This window comes from Gasterosteus aculeatus, chromosome 1 (genome assembly GCF_964276395.1).
Source record: "Gasterosteus aculeatus chromosome 1, fGasAcu3.hap1.1, whole genome shotgun sequence".
NCBI lineage: Eukaryota > Metazoa > Chordata > Actinopteri > Perciformes > Gasterosteidae > Gasterosteus > Gasterosteus aculeatus.
This window is the reverse complement of record NC_135688.1, coordinates 2,834,638-2,853,331: the sequence shown is the minus strand read 5'-3', so window position 1 is coordinate 2,853,331 and position 18,694 is coordinate 2,834,638. Positions and strand designations below refer to the sequence as shown.

At 48.8% G+C, this 18,694-nt stretch overlaps 2 protein-coding genes across 2 annotated transcripts; one reads left to right on the top strand and one right to left on the bottom strand.

Moving 5' to 3' along the window:
* Positions 1 to 507: 507 nt before the first annotated feature.
* coq8b (coenzyme Q8B) lies at positions 508 to 7,881 on the bottom strand. Its single transcript, XM_040187904.2, has 16 exons — positions 7,749 to 7,881; positions 7,016 to 7,197; positions 6,740 to 6,866; positions 6,425 to 6,615; positions 5,807 to 5,873; positions 5,152 to 5,226; positions 4,709 to 4,828; positions 4,517 to 4,602; positions 4,240 to 4,380; positions 4,060 to 4,141; positions 3,254 to 3,347; positions 2,765 to 2,906; positions 2,528 to 2,635; positions 2,371 to 2,436; positions 2,109 to 2,195; positions 508 to 1,471 (listed from the first exon to the last, which is right to left on the bottom strand). Coding segments are annotated over exons 1-16 (1,875 nt in total). The 5' UTR covers positions 7,750 to 7,881; the 3' UTR covers positions 508 to 1,165.
* Positions 7,882 to 9,319: 1,438 nt separating this feature from the next.
* fbxo46 (F-box protein 46) lies at positions 9,320 to 18,654 on the top strand. Its single transcript, XM_040171600.2, has 3 exons — positions 9,320 to 9,794; positions 14,344 to 14,965; positions 15,055 to 18,654. The coding sequence occupies exons 2-3, from the start codon at positions 14,492 to 14,494 to the stop codon at positions 16,876 to 16,878; spliced, it is 2,298 nt and encodes a 765-aa protein (XP_040027534.2). The 5' UTR covers positions 9,320 to 9,794; positions 14,344 to 14,491; the 3' UTR covers positions 16,879 to 18,654.
* The last annotated feature ends 40 nt before the right edge of the window (positions 18,655 to 18,694 follow it).

The following is an 18,694-nucleotide window of genomic DNA, read 5'->3' as shown; positions in this document are numbered from 1 at the left end:
CATCTCAAGCCTCAATGAAAGCGCCGAGGCCAAAAAGAAAAAAGCGCTAATTCTCCTCCAGCCGACCGAAGCCAGCTGCTTCTCAAACTTTCCGTTGCACGAGCAGAATGCTCCTTTTCTCCCCCCGTCTCGACCTGTGCTGCAGCTACAGACCGTGGCCCGATTCCCGAAAGGTCAGAAAAATAAACGGTGCGAGCCGGTTGCAGGAAGCAGAGGTGGGCCGCTAACAGGAAGCGCTAATGGAGATCCGGTAAAGAGGCTCCATCTTTCTCCATCAGTAATGTCTGTAATGGCTCGACTGAGGCCAAAAATAAATAGACCCGTCAATGGCACCACTGGCTCAATGTCACATTTTGTGAGGTAAACTTGTTTGTTGGTCGATACAAGGAGAGTGGACAACAAGGTCAGACGTGTCGATATTCAGCAAAGGGGTGTAAAAGTAAAACGGAACGATCGATGCAGCGAAGAAAGTCCTCGACTGACGCCGGTCAGTAAAGCTCAGAGGGACACATGGGAAAGGCTTTTTTTATTCCATTCAAATTGCAATGGAGGTTACAGCACTTATCGTAAAGAAGGCATGAAAATGAGCCGAAGAAGAAATTGATTGAGTTTTATGCCAATAACTAGTTGCTGTGTTTCTATCAGGCTTCACATGTAGGAGAACCTGCTAAGACAAAAGGAAAGAGCACTTAAAGATACACGTTTCTTCTGTCAACTGTGAGTATTAATAAACTTTACCCACTAAATATCTCTCCTGCCTTTAGAGCAACTGCACACAGAGCCGTAACATTTAGAGCTGAAATGTGACCATTGGGGCATTAAAATCAAACACGCACACAAACACTCACGCCAAATGATTTAAATAATCCCATCTTTGATTTGTGTCATATTTAAAATCGGTAATATAACCATCAGCATATATTTCCAGGGCCCATTTCACTTTCACAGTATCACGTTTCCCCGTCTGAGTCACTGGACTGAAGTCAAGGCAATGACCTCACGCCGAGCGACGCCCTATGACCTCACGCCGAGGTCAGTGATGTCGTACACGAAGGAGACGATGACAAACAGCCCGGAGCGATCTTCTTTGGAGCAAGTTGCCAGTAACATAACTGATGAAGTCTCAGTCTGATCTCCCCCCCTCCCCCCCACACACCCCCCCGGTCTAAGCACTGGCCCGAGCGGCCTGCTCCTCCTGCCGCCGCTGGTTGTAGGCGTTGTACACGTCCATGAACATGTCCTTGCACGGTATGCGCGCCTTCAGCTTGGAGCAGATGAGGAAGGAGCCGGCCATCTTGCGGTGGAGGGAGTACGACTCCTCGGGCGGGGGGGTGAGGCGGTGGCGCAGCATGACGGGGAGGAGGCTCTGGACGCGCTGGGTGGTGCTCTGCGTGCCGAAGTCGAAAGGCTCCACGGAGGCGAAGGCTTCGCCGAGGATCATCACCGCCTCCACGTGGGCCTCCTCGAAGGCCTGGGGGGGGGAGGGGGGCACAGAGAGGCGTTACAACGGCCGTTTGTGTGTGAGAGTAATAAATGAACTGAACCAATGTTTGAACAGCTGAGTAAAGTCAAAAAGAACAGTGAAGCAGATTTTGAGCTGTGCTTGGTGGTGGTTATGTGTTAAATGTGCTTTGTATCCACACACATTTTATTAAGTCGGATCATAAACTCGAGTAGATCTCGACTCTTTGCCGTCCTTGCTCCGAAATGGTGGAACGAGGTCTCTGAAGACACCAGGACCGCAGAGAGCCTTCACATCTTCCGCCTCAAACTAAAAGACTAACAAATTGTAGCACTTAAATTCTACTTCTAACGCCACTCATCTATAGCAAATTGTAAATTGGCTTATTTGAGGAAATTGCACTTATTGTAAGTCGCTTTGGATAAAAGCGTCAGCTAAATGACATGTAATGTAATAAAGAAATAGCGTTTTTTGATGCATAACAAGCAGTTTTCTCCATATTTTACACACACTAGGGCTTGGCGCTGCACAATGCACTGAATGCAAAGTAGAGAGTTGGTGCAGGTAAAGAGTGTCAAAAATAAACAGGGAGGAAAAAACACATCAAAAATAAATGAGCACAGCAGAAGAGACCAAAATACTTTACCTTGGCCTCGAAACCTGTCAGGAATTTCAGATCCTTTGATTTGGAAAGAACGGTGGCTCGATCGCCCACGGAGGCCGCGTGCACCACCTGCGCACACAGACACACACACACAACGATGATATGGACGTTTATCATGTTTATTTAGGCAGGAAGAGAATGTGTGTGTGTGTGTGTGTGTTTTTGCCCCCAATGTTTTCTTTCTTCAAAGACATGTGGTGCATAAATCATGCTGTGTGCTGCCCTGCTGCCCTCTCCCTCGTACCTCTATGTAGTCGTCGGTGAACTTCTCCGGGTAGCCTCTGCACGCTCCGAAGTCCAGCAGGACCACCTGCACATGAGACGAGAGCGCCGTGTTCGGTACCGTTAAATACTTATCATACAAATCCTTCACGGCCTCACCCCCGCCGCGCTCCCCTCACCTTGTCCGTGTCTGAGTTGTAGAAGAAGTTGGACCAGTTGGGATCCGTCTGCATGAACCTGAACTCAAACACTTCCCTGAGGCACAGCTGGAGGATTCTGTAACAGATCTGGAGACGAGGCAAGAGGGACATTTAGTCCTGTGAAGTCTGCTCCAATCGGAGGGCTTCAGCCCTCATTGGGTCTCACAACTAGATTAGAATGTAAAGAGTCCTCCCATGAATAGATGACTCCCGTACCTGGTTCCTGGTCTCCTGGTCCAGGTCTACGCAGCGGTCCAGTGGGACTCCTTGTATCAGATCCATGGCCAGCACCCTGCTGCCCGACAGCTCATCAATCACCTCGGGGATCTGGAAGAGCTCATTTCCCTCCAGCATGGACCTGGAGGCCAGACATCATCAGTCAGTCCATTTTAACGAACCATGCATCGATGGGGTACGCCGGCAACAATAAGAGTTGGCTGTACCTCTCAGAAGAATATATAAATAATTAAAAAGAAGCACTAAGCATTGCATATCTGGTGTTTTAATAAAATCAACAGAACAACCTGCAGCCAATGTGCTTTATAAAAGCAGTTCTGTGGCAGGAGCAAGTGTTTGTTGCGTATATAATTATAGAGTAACCATCCAGAAACTTTATAGCTAATTTGGTGTGGTTTCTATTCTGTGCAGTTAAACACCTCACTGGTGCGGTTCAGCGCCGGAGGTTTTACGGCTCAATAAACCCACCTGAACCTCTTGGCGGACTCGGCCTCCCTCTTGTAGTCACACTCCCATGCCAGCTCCCTCTGAAGAACCTCCAAGCTGCTGTCTGCAAACAGGCCTGTGCACAAAGCAGCAGGGGAGAGGAAGGTTGTGATGGAGCGTAAGCCTCATTGGATAACTATATAATAAACAGTCCGTTCTGTTATATAGTTGCATGCTTTTGGCAGACGCCACTTAATAACGATTGAGTTTAGAGCTGCAACAATAGCGCCACCCGGTGGGCCAATCTGAGACCTACGGGAAGTGATGGAATGAAAAGACAGGAGGGAACCAATGGGAGTATAACGTCCACCAGACTATTGACTAGTTTGAATTTATTTATTATATTATCATATCGGGGGCACAGATTAGATTAGAGTGGCGGGACGGATCAGCACAATAGAAAAAAGGGAGAAGATTTACCATTTAGAAATGTCCCGATACACACGCACAGTACAGTTTAAATGATAATCATTTCAATTTTGGGTTTTATGGAAACAACCACTAGAGATGACTCAAACAATGTAAGCTGGAGCTTTGAAAACCATCTGCTATAATAAACCTAAATGATTATAAAGCTGCTACGGGTCATAACCCCCCTTTTTAATGAATATACAGTATTTAGTGCCTCTGGAAAAAAAAAAAAAAGATTTACGTGACCTTCTCCAAAAAAACGTTACAAGATTATTTTTGACCAGAACATAACCAATTACTAATGTGACTGAAAGGAACCCTTTTAACACCAATTTGTTTTTTGCAAAGTAACATCATCAGGGACGAGGGCTCTTTACCTCCCGGTAGGGCCACGCTCATCTTCAGCACCGTCATCAGGTTGTCTATGTCGCTGCTGATGCTGTCCGCCACTCCGGGGTACTGGGAGGCACATGTGAATGTCGGAGGAAAGTCGATGAAGACGAAGACTTCCGGGGGTCATCATCGGGGAGACACAAATGCAGATGCCGTGCGATTACCTGGATCTTCATGGCGACCTCCCTCCCGTCTTTTAACACCCCGTGATGCACCTGGCCGATGGACGCCGCGGCAAAGGGTCGGTCTTCGAAGGACGAGAGCTTCTCCCTCCAGCCGGGACCGAGTTCCTCCTCCAGAACTTTCTGCACAATCAGAGAAAATGTGTGAAACATCGAAGTCAAGCCGGCACGCAACTAAATACTCAAAACCTTCATTTGTACAAGCTCATCTTTTCAGAAGCAAACACTGGTTCACGCTCGGGTTCTCTCTCACGCTTACGTTCATCTGCCAGGCCGGCATGAAGTCCGCGCTCTGCCGGACCCGCTCAAAGATCTTCTGCAGCTGGGGGTTGATGAAGGCGTTGTCTGGAGAAAGAACAATGGAGGGGTGGGGGGTGTCAAGAAAAGTTTTTATTTTTTTTAAAAACATCCCTCTTTTAAGCATCTTAACGCGCCGGTGGCGTGCGGGCACCTTGTATGCTGAACATCTGTCCGATCTTGAGCGCGGCCCCGCGGACTTTGCACAGTGTGTTGACTATTCTCTCGGCGTTGGCCTCCGACAGGAGAGGGGAGTCTAACAGCGCGCTGTCCTCTGCGAAGGCGGCGGGAGACACGGGATTATTAGCGGCGATGTCGAACACCACATATTTCCAGACGAGAGCACTTTGTCTCCAGAAGGACTTTGTGTTGAAAAGCAAACTACTGCTTGTAGCAGCCGGGCGTAAGAAAGCAGCGCGTGGAGACGAGGAGCAGCTGCTCCATCGTTAAACGCTGCTCCTTTAAAACACACATTAAAGCGTCTTCCACTTCTTGTTAGCGGCTGTGATTTAATGCCGGCTCCGACCAGCTGTCCGTCCGTCTGCCGGGTCGGGCCCCACCACAAGCTCTCTGGACAGGACGGGGAAATATCTTTACCTCCTTTTGGTTTTCCTCCCAACGACTGTTTAGCCACTTCCGCGATAGCACCAATCCCGAGGCCCACCGCCAGTCCTGTGGCACGGAGACAACGAGAGGAGAGTTTTTTTTTTTTATTAATTCAGGGCCGCTTGACAGATTGCGGGAGAGGAAGTGCCGACTGGACACACAGCTTCTCCTATTTTAGCAAAATCACATTTGATGCGATAAGCATCTGGGCGACGTCATAATGTTCATGATGGTTTGAACGTGACGCTTAAGTCCGAAGATATTTAAGTTGTAAGTAGTTTTGAACAAATCTGTGTATTTTGGGGTTTTCCTTTTGTTTGAATTCTTTAATCTCACTATGCATTGCGGTGTTGATATTTGCATTCGAGTCGTGACTGAATTTTTTGCATAAAAGCTGCATCGCATCAAATAAATGTGCATGTAATGATTTCTGCCCTGTGGTTCATGTCTTGATGATGTCGTGTTTGTGTCGTCAGCAGAAAAATAATAAAACATTGTGGAGTCATTTGTCCCTTGATGATACGGTTTTATTCAAAGCTACACTGTGTAACTATTGCACCTTGTGCTCTTCATTTGACTGTATGCTTCGTAATTTAAGACATTCTCTCCTTGAAGCTGTTAAAATACTGAATAAAATTGTTCTTACCCCCAAAATTAACCAGCCTGCTGATTCTTGTGGCGGGAACCTTTCTCTCTTTGGCCCGGTCACTCAGCTGAAGGAAAACATACTTCATCATTTAAAAAAAAAAAAAGATGCACGAGTGCATTTTGAATAATTTCCAGAGCTGTTGTCCATTGTTCTTTATTAACTCTTTACTGCACTTGTGCAAAAAGAGAAACAAAGGGAAAATAGAATCAGGAAGGTTTATTGCGGTACAAAGGTTTTTATGATTTATTAGATGAACTTTCATCAATTTGATTGCGGTGGTTTGGTGGGAAAAAAGTAAATATGATAAAAGACAAAAAATGCATGCACACATTACCAAAAGGCTCCGCTCAAAGCCTTATTGAGTCATCTATCTGAACTATCACATGAATATAAAGCTAGTTTAATAATGACCATCTCCTTAATACAGGATGCGTAGCACAAGATATGAGCCTGTTCATCAAAACACAAAAGATTAGACACACAAATGAAGATTAAACAGAAATATTCTTTATTTACAGGCATGAACTGCCTCAGAGAATTAACATAATCTGCAAAAGCTCACATTGCCTTTTTTTAAGGTCAAAATTGCTGTGCTGGTGGAGTTCTCACACCAACCTTCTGTCTGACGGGTTTGACCAGGGCCTTCTTGGCCTCTCTAGCTTTCTTGATGTCCTCTGGGCTCAGTCTCGCCACCACCGCATCATGGAGGGACCTGGTCTGGTAGAAGTACCGCTGGAAGCCGGGGGTCGTGTGGAGGAAGCGAGCGCTCTGTCCCGGCCAGCCCGTCCCCGGCGACGGGGGGACTCCTGTGGTAGAAAGAGGAACCACAGTGCAACTCTTTCAAAGCCGTAGAGCATCAGCCCCGAAAACAAGACATTAAAATATTCTCAGCGCCACATACGTTTGCCGCCTGCGGTACACGTTACGTACCTGCAGCTCCAGCCTCCGTCTGGCTTTGCTCAGAGGGAAATTCAGACCCTGTGGCCCATTTGGCTGCTTCATCGGGGTCCACGTTCTCCCACCCCTCCGCGTCCGGGAACACATCCTCCTTTGGTGACTGTTGGGGCAGCGGATTTAGCCAAATAATTACCAACTCAGGCAGCATCTAACATGTCATTTGTGTCCCCTATGAATGGATCAACCATTTATCAGCAATATCAGAACACACATCGGAAGTCCCCAGGGCCCCGAGTGATGGATCCTCACCGCACTGCTGCCGCCACTGAAGTTGCTCACCAGTCCCTCCACCGCATCCTGAGCGACTTTGACCCCGGCCCCCATGGTGGAGTTGCAGGCCATTAATCGGAGCTGTTCTCCCTGGGTGCAAACCAGGGCTGAGCCCACTTTACCTGCCCCACGCAGCACCTGCAGGACCTCTGATAGCATCACTTTAAAAAAAAAAAAAGGGGAGATGGAGGAGGCGGGGTGGGGGAAGAGTGTTGACATTTAGATTATATTGAAAAAAGAAGACGACATCAGACAGACCCATCACCCTATATCACCCTCGTAAGTAGATGTTTGCAATGGCCCGCTTGTTAAAACGCTATTGAAAAGACATGTGCGGAAAAACACAACGTTATATTCTGTTTTTCATAATGTTTAACCTTGGGTTCGATTGGCTACACATGAGTCAAGACATGCTAACGCGTCATAATCACGCGCCCCTACAACACGGTGCAGTCCAGCAGTCTCGCAAAACACAAATGTAAAAACACATTTACAGAATTAAGGGGAGCAATGACACATTTGGGGATACGTTCACGATCTTGTCGGCTAGCGTTAGCTGGTGAGTGGTCAGTGTCGACCATGATGTTTGGCGTCACTAGCTGCTAATGTTTATACAAACACACATACACGGGATATATTCTCCCATATGGAAAAAGACATGTATGGAACTAATGAAATAAAAATGCTTCTGTTTGCAAACGAAGTGACTCACTTTTTCTGAAGCTGCGTTATCCAGGTTTTCTTTTCGACTGTCCAAAGTTACAACCTAAGACTGTTTTGCAACAGATTTCACGACCGGAAGTTAATGTTTGATTGACTCGACTGGTGACCAACCACAAGCCGGGCTTTAACAAGAAGGCTAAACTCCAACGTGAACGGAGGAGTGGTTAATTCTGTCAACCAGTAGGAGGGCAGAACACTACATGCGGGGCAGATGCTCGGCCAATAACAGTCCAGATGGGGCGGGATTTAAATTGAACAACGTCGAATAAGAATTATGGGATTTTTTTTAACAAAATGCACGTGTAGTGTTTCACAACTTGACAATAAGAAACAGTGTAAAATGCTGACACGAAAACTAAAAGATAGGAGGTTAAAAAACAGAAGATAGAGGACAAAAAACAAGCATGTCAAATAATGAAATTCAATAAATTGATAATACATTTAAAATATGCATATATGTTACACATTAATTAATTACCTACAAATGTTACTCAACACATTCCGTACAATTTTATCGTCTCTTTGACAGAACAGATTTTAATAGATTTTGTTTTGCTTTTATGAAAATATTGATCAAAAGTGTACAACTTCACTTTCCATTAAATCATTTGGAAAGAATAATCAACAGTATGATGCATGCCGGGCGGCACGGTGGTGGTGGTCAGCACTGTCGCCTCACAACAAGAAGGTCCTGCTATTAGCTGGCGACCAATCCAAGGTGTACCCTGTCTGTCGCCCGAAGTTGGCTGGGATAGACTCCAGCCCCCCTGTGACCCTGTGTGCAGGATAAGTGGTTTGCGCATGGATGGATGCCTTTTCCACAAATTGTCTTTCATATTGCGGATGGATGGACACCTTTTATTTCATATTAATAAGAATGTCTTGTTTGGAAAAGAATGCATCTATACAAAAAACGATAATTCAATTTGAACACTAAGCACACATGTTCCTCCATCATGACCTATCTATATATTCCCTTTAATAGGTGTATAGGTATTTTGGGTGTGTGTACATTTGTCTTTGTTTGTTTTCTAACACACAGCAACCGAACACTTTTCAAAGAGAAGACAAAACTTCAATAATCCCTGTTGGCAAACAAGGGCCCGCAAATAAAAAACCAAGAGTAGAAAGTATATATCGATTTGACAAAAGAGTGTTAATATCAGTATAAAACAATATTACGGTGAATAGGAAATGGTGAATTTACACAGCCAAAAGGCAAATGAGCATTAGCCCACGTGATAAATTGACGAATAAAATATGGAATGTGTAGAAAATACATTATAGCTGATGAAATTGTATTGTATACAAACATTGTTTGTATGTAATAAATGGAGGGTTATCCTCAGACAGCATTTTGTCCATAGTGTTATAATATTAATAGTGTAGTATCATTGTAAACATGCATGCTAGGTGTATTTTGATTTTCCCACCTGTCTTTGACACAGTAACCTTTTATTGTAGGGATATGTATTGTGAGAGTGGGGGGCTGGAGGAGGCAGCAGGGGGAGGGCGCTGTGCTGACGCCATATATGGGCACACCACCGACTCTGCGCTGCTATTGGCTGCGGGCCTTATGCAGCTGCTTGTCAACAAGATGGCCTTCCTCCTCCTGCCGTTTTGACACTGAGTATTTTGGTATCCCCGAGAACATACCGTAAAAAGCCCGTGTCACTTCTAAATAGATAGCGGGACAGCGGTCGCCCAGAGACCTAACAAGGCCCCCGGTCCGCCACGCTGTGTCCGGAGAGCTGACAAGGGGCGCAGGAGCCTCCACAGCCGCCGTCCCCGCAGCAGCGTTTCGATCCTACGAGGGTAGCTAGCTGCTGCTAATGTCGACCCTTAGCCAGCCAGCCAGCCAGCCAGCCAGCTAGCTAGCTCGCTTAGCTACGTGGACACGGATAGTTAACTCGTGTCACCTGCATTTCACCAGACAAACTGATTATTGGGTTGGAGGGAAATACTACGAGGAGACACTTGGCATCGACCCGTCCACAAGTCAACGAGGCTGTTTGTGGAAAGCAAAGCTTTCCAGGTGAGTGACGTTGGGTTAGCTAAACGGAAGAGCTTTTAAAAATATATATCGTTAGCTTGGGAGCTAGCCCTGTCATGTTATTATGCAGGTAAGTTGTGCTAACCAGTTAGCAAGCTCGCCATATAGTGACGGGTCTATTTACTGTGTGCAACAGCCCATCAATGACCCAATAAAGTGGTCGAAGAGTTGATTGGCGTCTAGTTTTTGTTAAAGATAATTATGATGCAAAACGTACTCGTTCCTACTTAACTGGACGCTAAACACTGCATTAGGCTAACTGTTTGCTAGTTGGGTAACTAGCTCGTGCTTGATCAGAGACGTTCCATCACATTCAAATGTGACTTAGAATTACACTTAATAAACGTGGTAGTGTTTGGGTATGTGGCGTGTTTGTGACGCAAATCTTGTTGGTTGTACTGGGAAAGTTGCTTTCGGATCAACCGGTGTTGTGGGATTATAATTGGAGTAATGGCTAAGTTATCTGCAGGCCTTCGTTTTCGACCAAGACATTTAATTTTAGAGTGGACAACATGTTTTGAGGGCCACAGTATTACGTGTTATGCATTATGCATATGTGAACAAACTAGTTTATTGTATTGCAACAACGCAGCATTAGTCACGAGGAGATGTCGGCAAGTGGTTGAGCAAAGCTCATCGTATCTACATTAAATCTGCTTTTTGGATGGTGGCATTAGATCTCCCGTCGCTATTGCAGTACAATGTACGCGATCGGTTTCATAGGGTGTGAACTTCAGTAGTCCGTCTCCACACGCACTGCTATCTGGTGTGATGTTGTTAACGCATGACTTCCTTGCAGATGCTCAGGTGTGATGGGGTCGACACAGTGGCCTTTGTCATTGTAGAATCAAAGTCTTACTCCTGAAGAACAGCAGAAACAAACGGGCAGACAGCATTGCAGGCCAGCCGTCGCCTCTTCCCAGGTGTCCCACCGCTGTGATGAAGTGCCTGAGAGCACTGGAGTGATCCACGCAGCTCTTCATTTTTTGTTCTGTTGACAGTTTGCGGCCCAGCTGGCCTGCCGGCTGCCCTTCTGTGGCATTGTCTTCGCCCCCAAACACACATAGAGGGAGAGTGAGCTGAGACGTTTTGGCATGCTTCTGAATCATCCTTCGTCAGCTTGTTGGCCGTCCGGCTGAGATGCTGTGACGGAGAAGAGTGCAGGAGAGCCGCGGGATAGTGCGCTGCGGCCGAGCTGGATGGGTGGCGTGTTTTTTTTAGCATGTGTTTTGAGCTGATCGGTTAAAGGTAAATCAACCACAAACCTTTAACCAACAAGCTTCAAATGGGTGCTTCTCTTCCTGATCTGTCTTGTTAAATCTTAAATTAGCTTTTAATGGGGATGTGGTACATTATGTTCTGAACTGCGGGCCCATAGTGAAACCATTATCCTGGTGAGAGTGCTTGCCAAACTGCTTTTGATTTGTTTATGGAAATTACCCACCCAAAGAGGAATCCAGTTTAAATGTAATGGGACAAACCTCAAAGTCTCCTCATGAAAATAGGTGGATCGCAGTTTGTGAAGTGATCAGTACCTACATTTGTATGTATTGCATTGTATTTCTATGCAGTGAATGTGTGGATTTGGACTGCAGCAGTAATCCACAAGAATTTCCCTCTGACAGAACAGTGAGTTAGTCATTTCTGTATGAACCTTTTTGCAATGTTTTCTTAAGACTTAATCAGAATCTTCCAGTCAGAGGATGATGGATGTGTTTAAATGAACTGAGAGGTGGTGTGTCTGGTATACTTGACACTGCTCATCTTTCCTTTTAAACCAATTGATTCACAGCGTGATTAGATTTATTTAATCTAGCTTCTTTTATAAAACCGTAGTGGCAGCGTCTTTGAATCCCGTGCTTCTGTAGCTGGTGGAATCCAAGTTTATATGTCCTAACTGCTGCCTGTTTTTACGCCCACCCAGTTCAATATGTATAAAAAAAATAGTCATCTGTTTTAAAAAATGCATATATTCTCGTCTGACTGTCAATTTGTCTGACAGCTTGGGTACCTAGCGATAGCAATCCTTGGCACTGTGGGGTCGCTGGCTGCCACTGTACTGTAGGATTTGAAGGATTATGGTTGATGCAGAAAGCTTAAGACCAAACCCAAGCCTTCATTGGCAGAAATGTTTTGAATTAAGAGGGAAAAAGAAGTTAAGATAGCTCAGGACCAACTTAAACCGACTGCGGGGTGTAGGAGTACAGGAATGAAACTCTGTGAGAAAGTCAGCAAAACATTCTGTTTGTATTCAGTTGTTTGTTTACCATTTCAGTTTCTGATGACAGCAGCTGTCGGGCCGAGGGGTCATAGTTGGCATTGTTTCTATTGACTTGAGGCATATTGCAGAAAGCTGCTTTTCCGAGACGACGATGCAGCCCTGCCCAGAGAAGCTCGGGTGATGTCACTGTGGCAGGGATTTTAAGATGTCCTCATCGGGTCTGTGATCGCTCTTAATTGTTGTTGGTTAAGCCGATGAGACGATGGAGCGGCCATTGATTGAAACTGATTTTGTCTTTTTACAGTCAGGGACTTTGCGCTTCACCGTGGTTGTTCTGAATGTTCTCGTGGGGTCTGCGAATCACCGTCATCTGACTGCAGAAACCAAACAATATGGCTGCAGTTAAATTGTGTGTGTGTGTGTGTGAGACGTACTGAAGCGCTGCAGTGGGCAGACAGTCGCTCTCCGTGCCTCTCTTATAATACCCTCCAATCTGTTGTGAGTGATGGATTGCATGATGTGGCGAGAGGGAGGAAGGCGAGGGGGTGAGGAGTGGATGGAGAGGAGAACGTGGGTAAAGCGAGTCATGAGGGAACACAGAGAGACGGGGCAGTAACAGAGGTTCACCAGCAGCAGTATAATCTGCCTGCTCTTAGCTCAGTTGTTGCTGTGTGATTTGCAGAGGAAGCGTTTGAATTGGGGTGTGTGTGTGTGTGTGTGTGTGTGTGTGTGTGTGTTTGCACCTCTCTGAGCCATTCCATTAGTCTGAATGCACAAAGCACCGCCCATTTCGCCTGTGAGGCAGAGAAGCACAACAATGGCCTGTTTTTAAAGGCCGTGGATTGAAGGACTGCGGTGGCTACAATGTAAAGGGACGAGTGTGTTGTTTCAATAGAGAAACTCATTTTAAACCAATGTATTGACCTTTTTGTCGTAGAATAAGCTGTTTAATTAACTTTGTTTTGTGTAACAGGATTGTTTTGGTAGAGCGAGTCCTGCAAAAGCAGCTTTTATTGACTCTAAAACACACCCTGCTCCTCTCCAGCTGCAACACCTGGGAATGTTTGTGTGAAGCCAATTAAACGTTTGGCTCAAGGTATATCAAGCTGAGCCAGTCGGTTGGTTACCTGCCAAGAACGAAGTGGCTGCCACGCCTCAACATATAGGAGGCAATCTGACAAAATGGACACTGCTGGGAGGACATGTTACTAGAAAATGAATTTCACCCCAAAGCCGACTGCATATAAGATCAAAAAGAAGTAACTGAACAGTGACATTCTTGGGCCTTTGCACTGCTGCACAACTATCTGATCAAAATAATGTTAAATATATTTACTACAATAACACTATTCTAACGTGTGTTCATCTTTGGTCTTTATGTCGCGCTTGTCGACACACAGTCTGACACCAAACAAAAGATATCCAATTGCTTTTTGCGGACGGGGGAGTTGTACATGATTTATATTGAGCTACTTGAGGCGGAGTGGCTTGTGGCGTTAAGGCCGCCCGTCATACCGGTTTCAAATTTCCTCACGGTATGAATTTTTCACACACCGTCTTAACAACTGTTGTTCTTCGGCAGGCAGCGGAATATATTGTTCTCATGGTCAGGGGCGACAACGAGGGGCAAACCCAAAGAGCTGGCAGAGCTGTGCCGAAGCATGCTGGTTAGGCTAAATGCCCCCCCCCCCCCCCCCCCCCCCCCCCCTCCCCACGCAGGACAGCTAGGCAGTTCCACTACTACCCACCCCCTCCTTCTGTCTGCTAAAAATAGATCCAGCATATGCCCGCGTGCTCCTCCCTGTGTTGCCTCCCATTAAGCAAGTCCTCTTTGAAGCACTGAGATGCAGGAGAGGGGGGAGGGTGGGGGGGTCCATTTGGAGCTTTAGTGTTCCATCTCTCATCCCTTTTATCTGCGGGCCGCAGACACCGAAACCTGAAATGGAATCCCTTTAATTTAATGTAGGCTCCAAAGTGGGGAGACGATCATAGCGCACAGTAGCAAATGTAATTACTAATTGAGTTTGGACAAAGTAGGAGGCAGACCAGTTGTGATAAGTTCATCTAGTAGAACGATGACAGTTTGCTGTATACTCCAGTGTCATCGCGGGGGCTATAGATACCAACGCCCTCTTTGAATGGCGCCTCCAGGCTACGGCTCAATACAGCCCCAATTGGTCATCGATTATCTGAACCGATCCCGGCACCGACGGGCAATGTTCCTCTAAAAAAATACAAACTGTGTTTTCACTGGGCCGTTTCTCCCGACCCGCACCCCACCCCTTCCTCTTATCTGTCCTCTTTATGCAGGTTGCATGCCCAGTGTTGCCGGCGGCCTCGGTGACGGGACTGTGCCCGTCAGGTCGGCACCGGGACAGGGAGCTGAGAATGAGAGCCTTGGCTCCGGGGGTCTGCTGGCCAGCATAGATGCCGATATGCCCCGGTGGTCCGCATCCTGATGGACCGAGACACCTTCTCCCACATCCGCCTGTGGTGCCCGCGCCCCTTTGGCACCTACTCCCAGAACAAAGCCAGGAGCCCAGGCTCGGGGGGCAGCGGCGGCGGCGGCGGCGGTGGCGGGTCGGGGTCCTCCTCCCTCTGCAAGGCTGAGGCCTCGCCAGGCGCCCGAAGGACGGTGGATGGAAGTGAAGATGGCGGGATGATAGTGGGTGTGCAGGAGGAAAATGCAGAAGGGGAGGATGCAGGCTCGGAGAACACTCCACCCGAGCTCGCCCAAAGCTCTCAGAGCCACGCCCCTCCACCTTCATCAGCACCTCCCTCAACACCGTCTACGGGGTCCCAGGTGGAAGATGGCCGCGTACTGTTGGACACCTGGTACGTCATTAAACCGGGAAACACCAAGGAGAAGATCGCCTTCTTTGTCGCACACCAGTTCAGCGGAGCAGGCCAGCCCCGACCCAGCGCCATGAAGGTAAAGAGCTGACGCTAAATTCGCTTTTTGTTGCCTTAATCTGGGTCTTTTAAAGAAAAAATAAATTCATTATTTCCCTTTTTCCAAAGGTCAAAGGTAACTGGGCAACTGACTGCAGTAAAGCCAAAAGACGGAGACGCTGCTCATCCTATGACCCTCCAACTCGCTCCCAGGCCTCTGAGCAGAACCTCACCCACGACTCCTCACTCGCGCCTCTCTGCTCCGAGGAGCCCCCTCTAGGCGGGGTGAATGAGACGGACCTGCTGTCGGTGGCGGAGATGGTCGCCCTGGTCGAGCAGAGGACCGCCATGGCCCTCCAGGGAATCGTGGCGGTTCACGGGAATCAACACCACCTCGAGGGCCCGAATACCACGGACAGCCAGGGCCTTACCCAGCACCAGCACACCCTTCTCCGGAGCACGGTGTCGGACCCCACTCCCATCACGTTTCTGTCGGACAGTTCCAACGGCCAGCCCTCCAAAGTGGCCCGGGAGCCATCGTCTCCTATCCAGACGGACCAGGAGCTTGAGGAGCAGCAGGAGTCCTTGAGGGTAGCCCAGGCCATAGCGCACTTTGAGTCCCAGAACCAGGAGAATCGCTTCCACCTGGGCGCCGGTCCTGTAACAGACTCTCCCAATCGAGAAGGAGAAAAGGAGCGTAGGAGAGGTGGGGAGTCCGGCATCGCGGCGCCTCCTCCGCCCCCCAGCCACAGCCACGGGGAGGTTAGAATAGCTTTCCGGGTGTCCAATCTGGATCCACGTTCCCAGCTGGAGCCAGCCGGCCGGTCCCGCTGTATGTTCATGAGCTGTGGCGGCGGAGGCAACCAGGCGGCGGCCCGGGCCAAAGAGAAAATCACCTGTGACCTCTACCAGCTAGTCAGCCCCTCATCTAGAGACCCCGGCAGTCTGCTGCTCGCCGCCACAACTGCTGCCCCAAAGCCGGATGGAGACCTCCATCACCCGGACAGGCAGGCCTGCGGCACCCCGGACCCCACCCAGGAGGAGAAGAAGGCCGCGGGGAGGGAGCGAGTGACCGGCTTCCACGTGGAGGTGGTGGTGACCGGCGCCGTCGATCAATGTGTGTTTTACGGAAAGGACAGTACGGAGAATGTGCAGGAGGAGACGGTGTGCTTCGCTATGACCAGTGGGGGAGGAGGAGGAGGAGGAGGCGGGGGGGGTGTAGGCAGCTCTAGTGACCCTTCAGCCGATGATCCTCCCCCCGGACAACTCTTCTTCCTCCAGCCCCCGCGGGGCCCGGAGGAGGAGGCAAAAGGAACGGGCCCCGGCAGCGGGTCTGGCATCTGCTCTTTGGACTGCGCCAACAACAACGGCCCCGGGTCGGGCGCGGCGGTGAGCTCGGGGGAGCGGGCGAGCCGACCGGACTCTCCCGGCGTTGGCGAGGACTGCTCGGACCCGTCGCTGTGTCGCCTCTACCGCCACGTGTCCCACGACTTCCTGGAGATCCGCTTCCAGATCCAGCGGCTCCTCGAGCCGCGGCAGTACATGCTGCTGCTGCCCGACCACATCATGGTCAACATCTTCGGCTACCTGCCGACGCGCTCGCTGGCCGCCCTCAAATGCACCTGCCACTACTTCAAGGCGCTGATCGAGACGTACGGGGTGCGGCCGGTGGACTCTCGCTGGAACCAAGACCCCCTCTACAGGGACGACCCCTGCAAGCAGTGCAAGCGGCAGTACGAGCGCGGCGACGTCTCGCTGTGCCGCTGGCACCCCAAACCTTACCACCACGACCTGCCTTACGGACGCTCCTACTGGATGTGCTGCCGGCGCACCGACAAGGACACGCCGGGCTGCCGCGTCGGTCTCCACGACAACAACTGGGTCCAGCAGCCCGCCGACGGCTCTACACCCGTCCGCGCCAAGAGGGAGGACAGGAGGGAGGAGGCCAGGTAGAGGGGGAGGAGGAAGCAAATCCTCACCGACCTCCGTCCTGCTCCCTCCCGTCTCCAGCGGGCCAATGGGGGGGGGGGGGGGGGGCGAGGGCGAGCACTCTCGGGCCGTTTGCTTTTGTCTTTGCTCCAGCACTCCTTTCTCGTACGTTTCCCCCCCCCCTCTCCCGTGTGAAGGGAAGTTGAGAGGTAAAGTAGGAAGAGAGGTGTGTCACTCTCCTTGCCTTTTTTTCTGTTTTTTCAAAGCCCTCCAGGATCCCCCCCCCCTCTGCACACTGTGCTCCAGAGTGGCACCTTTTTAAACATTTGCATACCAGGGTGGGGGTCCCCTCCCGCGGTCAGCCCTGCCTCTTACTCCAAAAAAAAACTCCACCCAAGGCTGTTGGGTGGTTCATGTGAGAACTTTGCAGTGTGTGTTTGGTCGAGCACTCGTAGAAGAAGATGGCGCCTAGAAATGTATCGCCCTTCGAGCCTGCTCACCGCTCCCAGTACTTGTTCCGTGTCATATCACAAACTTCCATGTCTGCTGTACAATGGTGCTTCGGGGAACGAGCCGTACCAACAGATTTAAAAGATTTATTTAGGTTTTTTTTTTTCAGTGGTGGAATGTTCAGCGTCGCTATAGAAATGTGATTGTATAAAGCAAACTTGACTTTCCGTTGTACAAGATGCCATTTGTACCTGTCCGGCGCCATGCGTTTCTCTCTCTCTGAATGTGCTGTAACGTAAACTATGTTGATTAGTCCCCTGATGATGCTGCTGAAATCATTGCCTGTGTCGCTGACGTTTTTAGTTCTGAGAAAGGCCATGGCGTTGGTGAACGGCGGGCGCCCCCTCATACTCGCCGGCGTCTCTGGCCGGTGAGATCCGCTCTTGTTGTTGTTGTTGTTGTTGTTTTCAGAGTGGACCCCGACCTTGCTGACCAGCCATAACAATTAAAAGAGGAGCCGCTGAGTACTTTCTGGTTTACAGAGAACGATGGGAGACTTTATTGATTTAAGACCAGTGGGATTGAATGGGATTTAAAAAGAGAAACTTGATGTCACTTTGGAAAGGCCTGATGTCACTTTGTATGGTTTGATTGAAATGCTTGTTTGCCATTTGTTTTTGTTTTATTGGGGTGTGTGTGTCAGAATGTTTGCTATTGTATTTGCTTTTATTCTTGAGGACTGTGTTCTCCCCGGTATCAGTCTGTCATCCTACTCCACCTGCAAAGATGTATTTGTTTTTTTTTAATACTCCCATCTTTGTTTTAAACCCCGCCCCTCCTCAGCTCTCCCTCCCCCCCATGATTGGGCAGAAGGCAGGTGTGTTGTGCCGAAGCTGTCAGTCATGCTTCGAAGCGGGTGAAACCGACTACCACAGAAACTCTACACCAGCTTCCCGCCTTAAAAGCCCCCTACCTCTACTACACCCCTCCCCCTCAGATGCCTCACACATGATCAAGAGTTGCACAGGACCTTGTAGGTGGCTGGATTTCAGAATGCTCGATTAGATTCCATCCAACTCCGTGGGAGTGTTAGATGAACATGAACAGTGCCTGCTGACGGCTCCGACTCTTTATTTTAGGAAAAACCTTCCCCCCCCCCACCCCCCCCGCAAGCCGACAGACTGGACGTTAAAGAGCTGATGTGATGAATGATGCTGAAACTCTGCATGGAGGTGTGAAGATAATTGGGTATTCATGGGAGAACTCTGTAGGTTCCAGACATGTACAATGCTAATGGAAAATATCTGCTTAAATAAAAAAAGAAGTGATGATTAAAACTGGAAATCTGAATCGCTACCTGGTTTGTGTGGTGTGTAATAAGATCGTGATC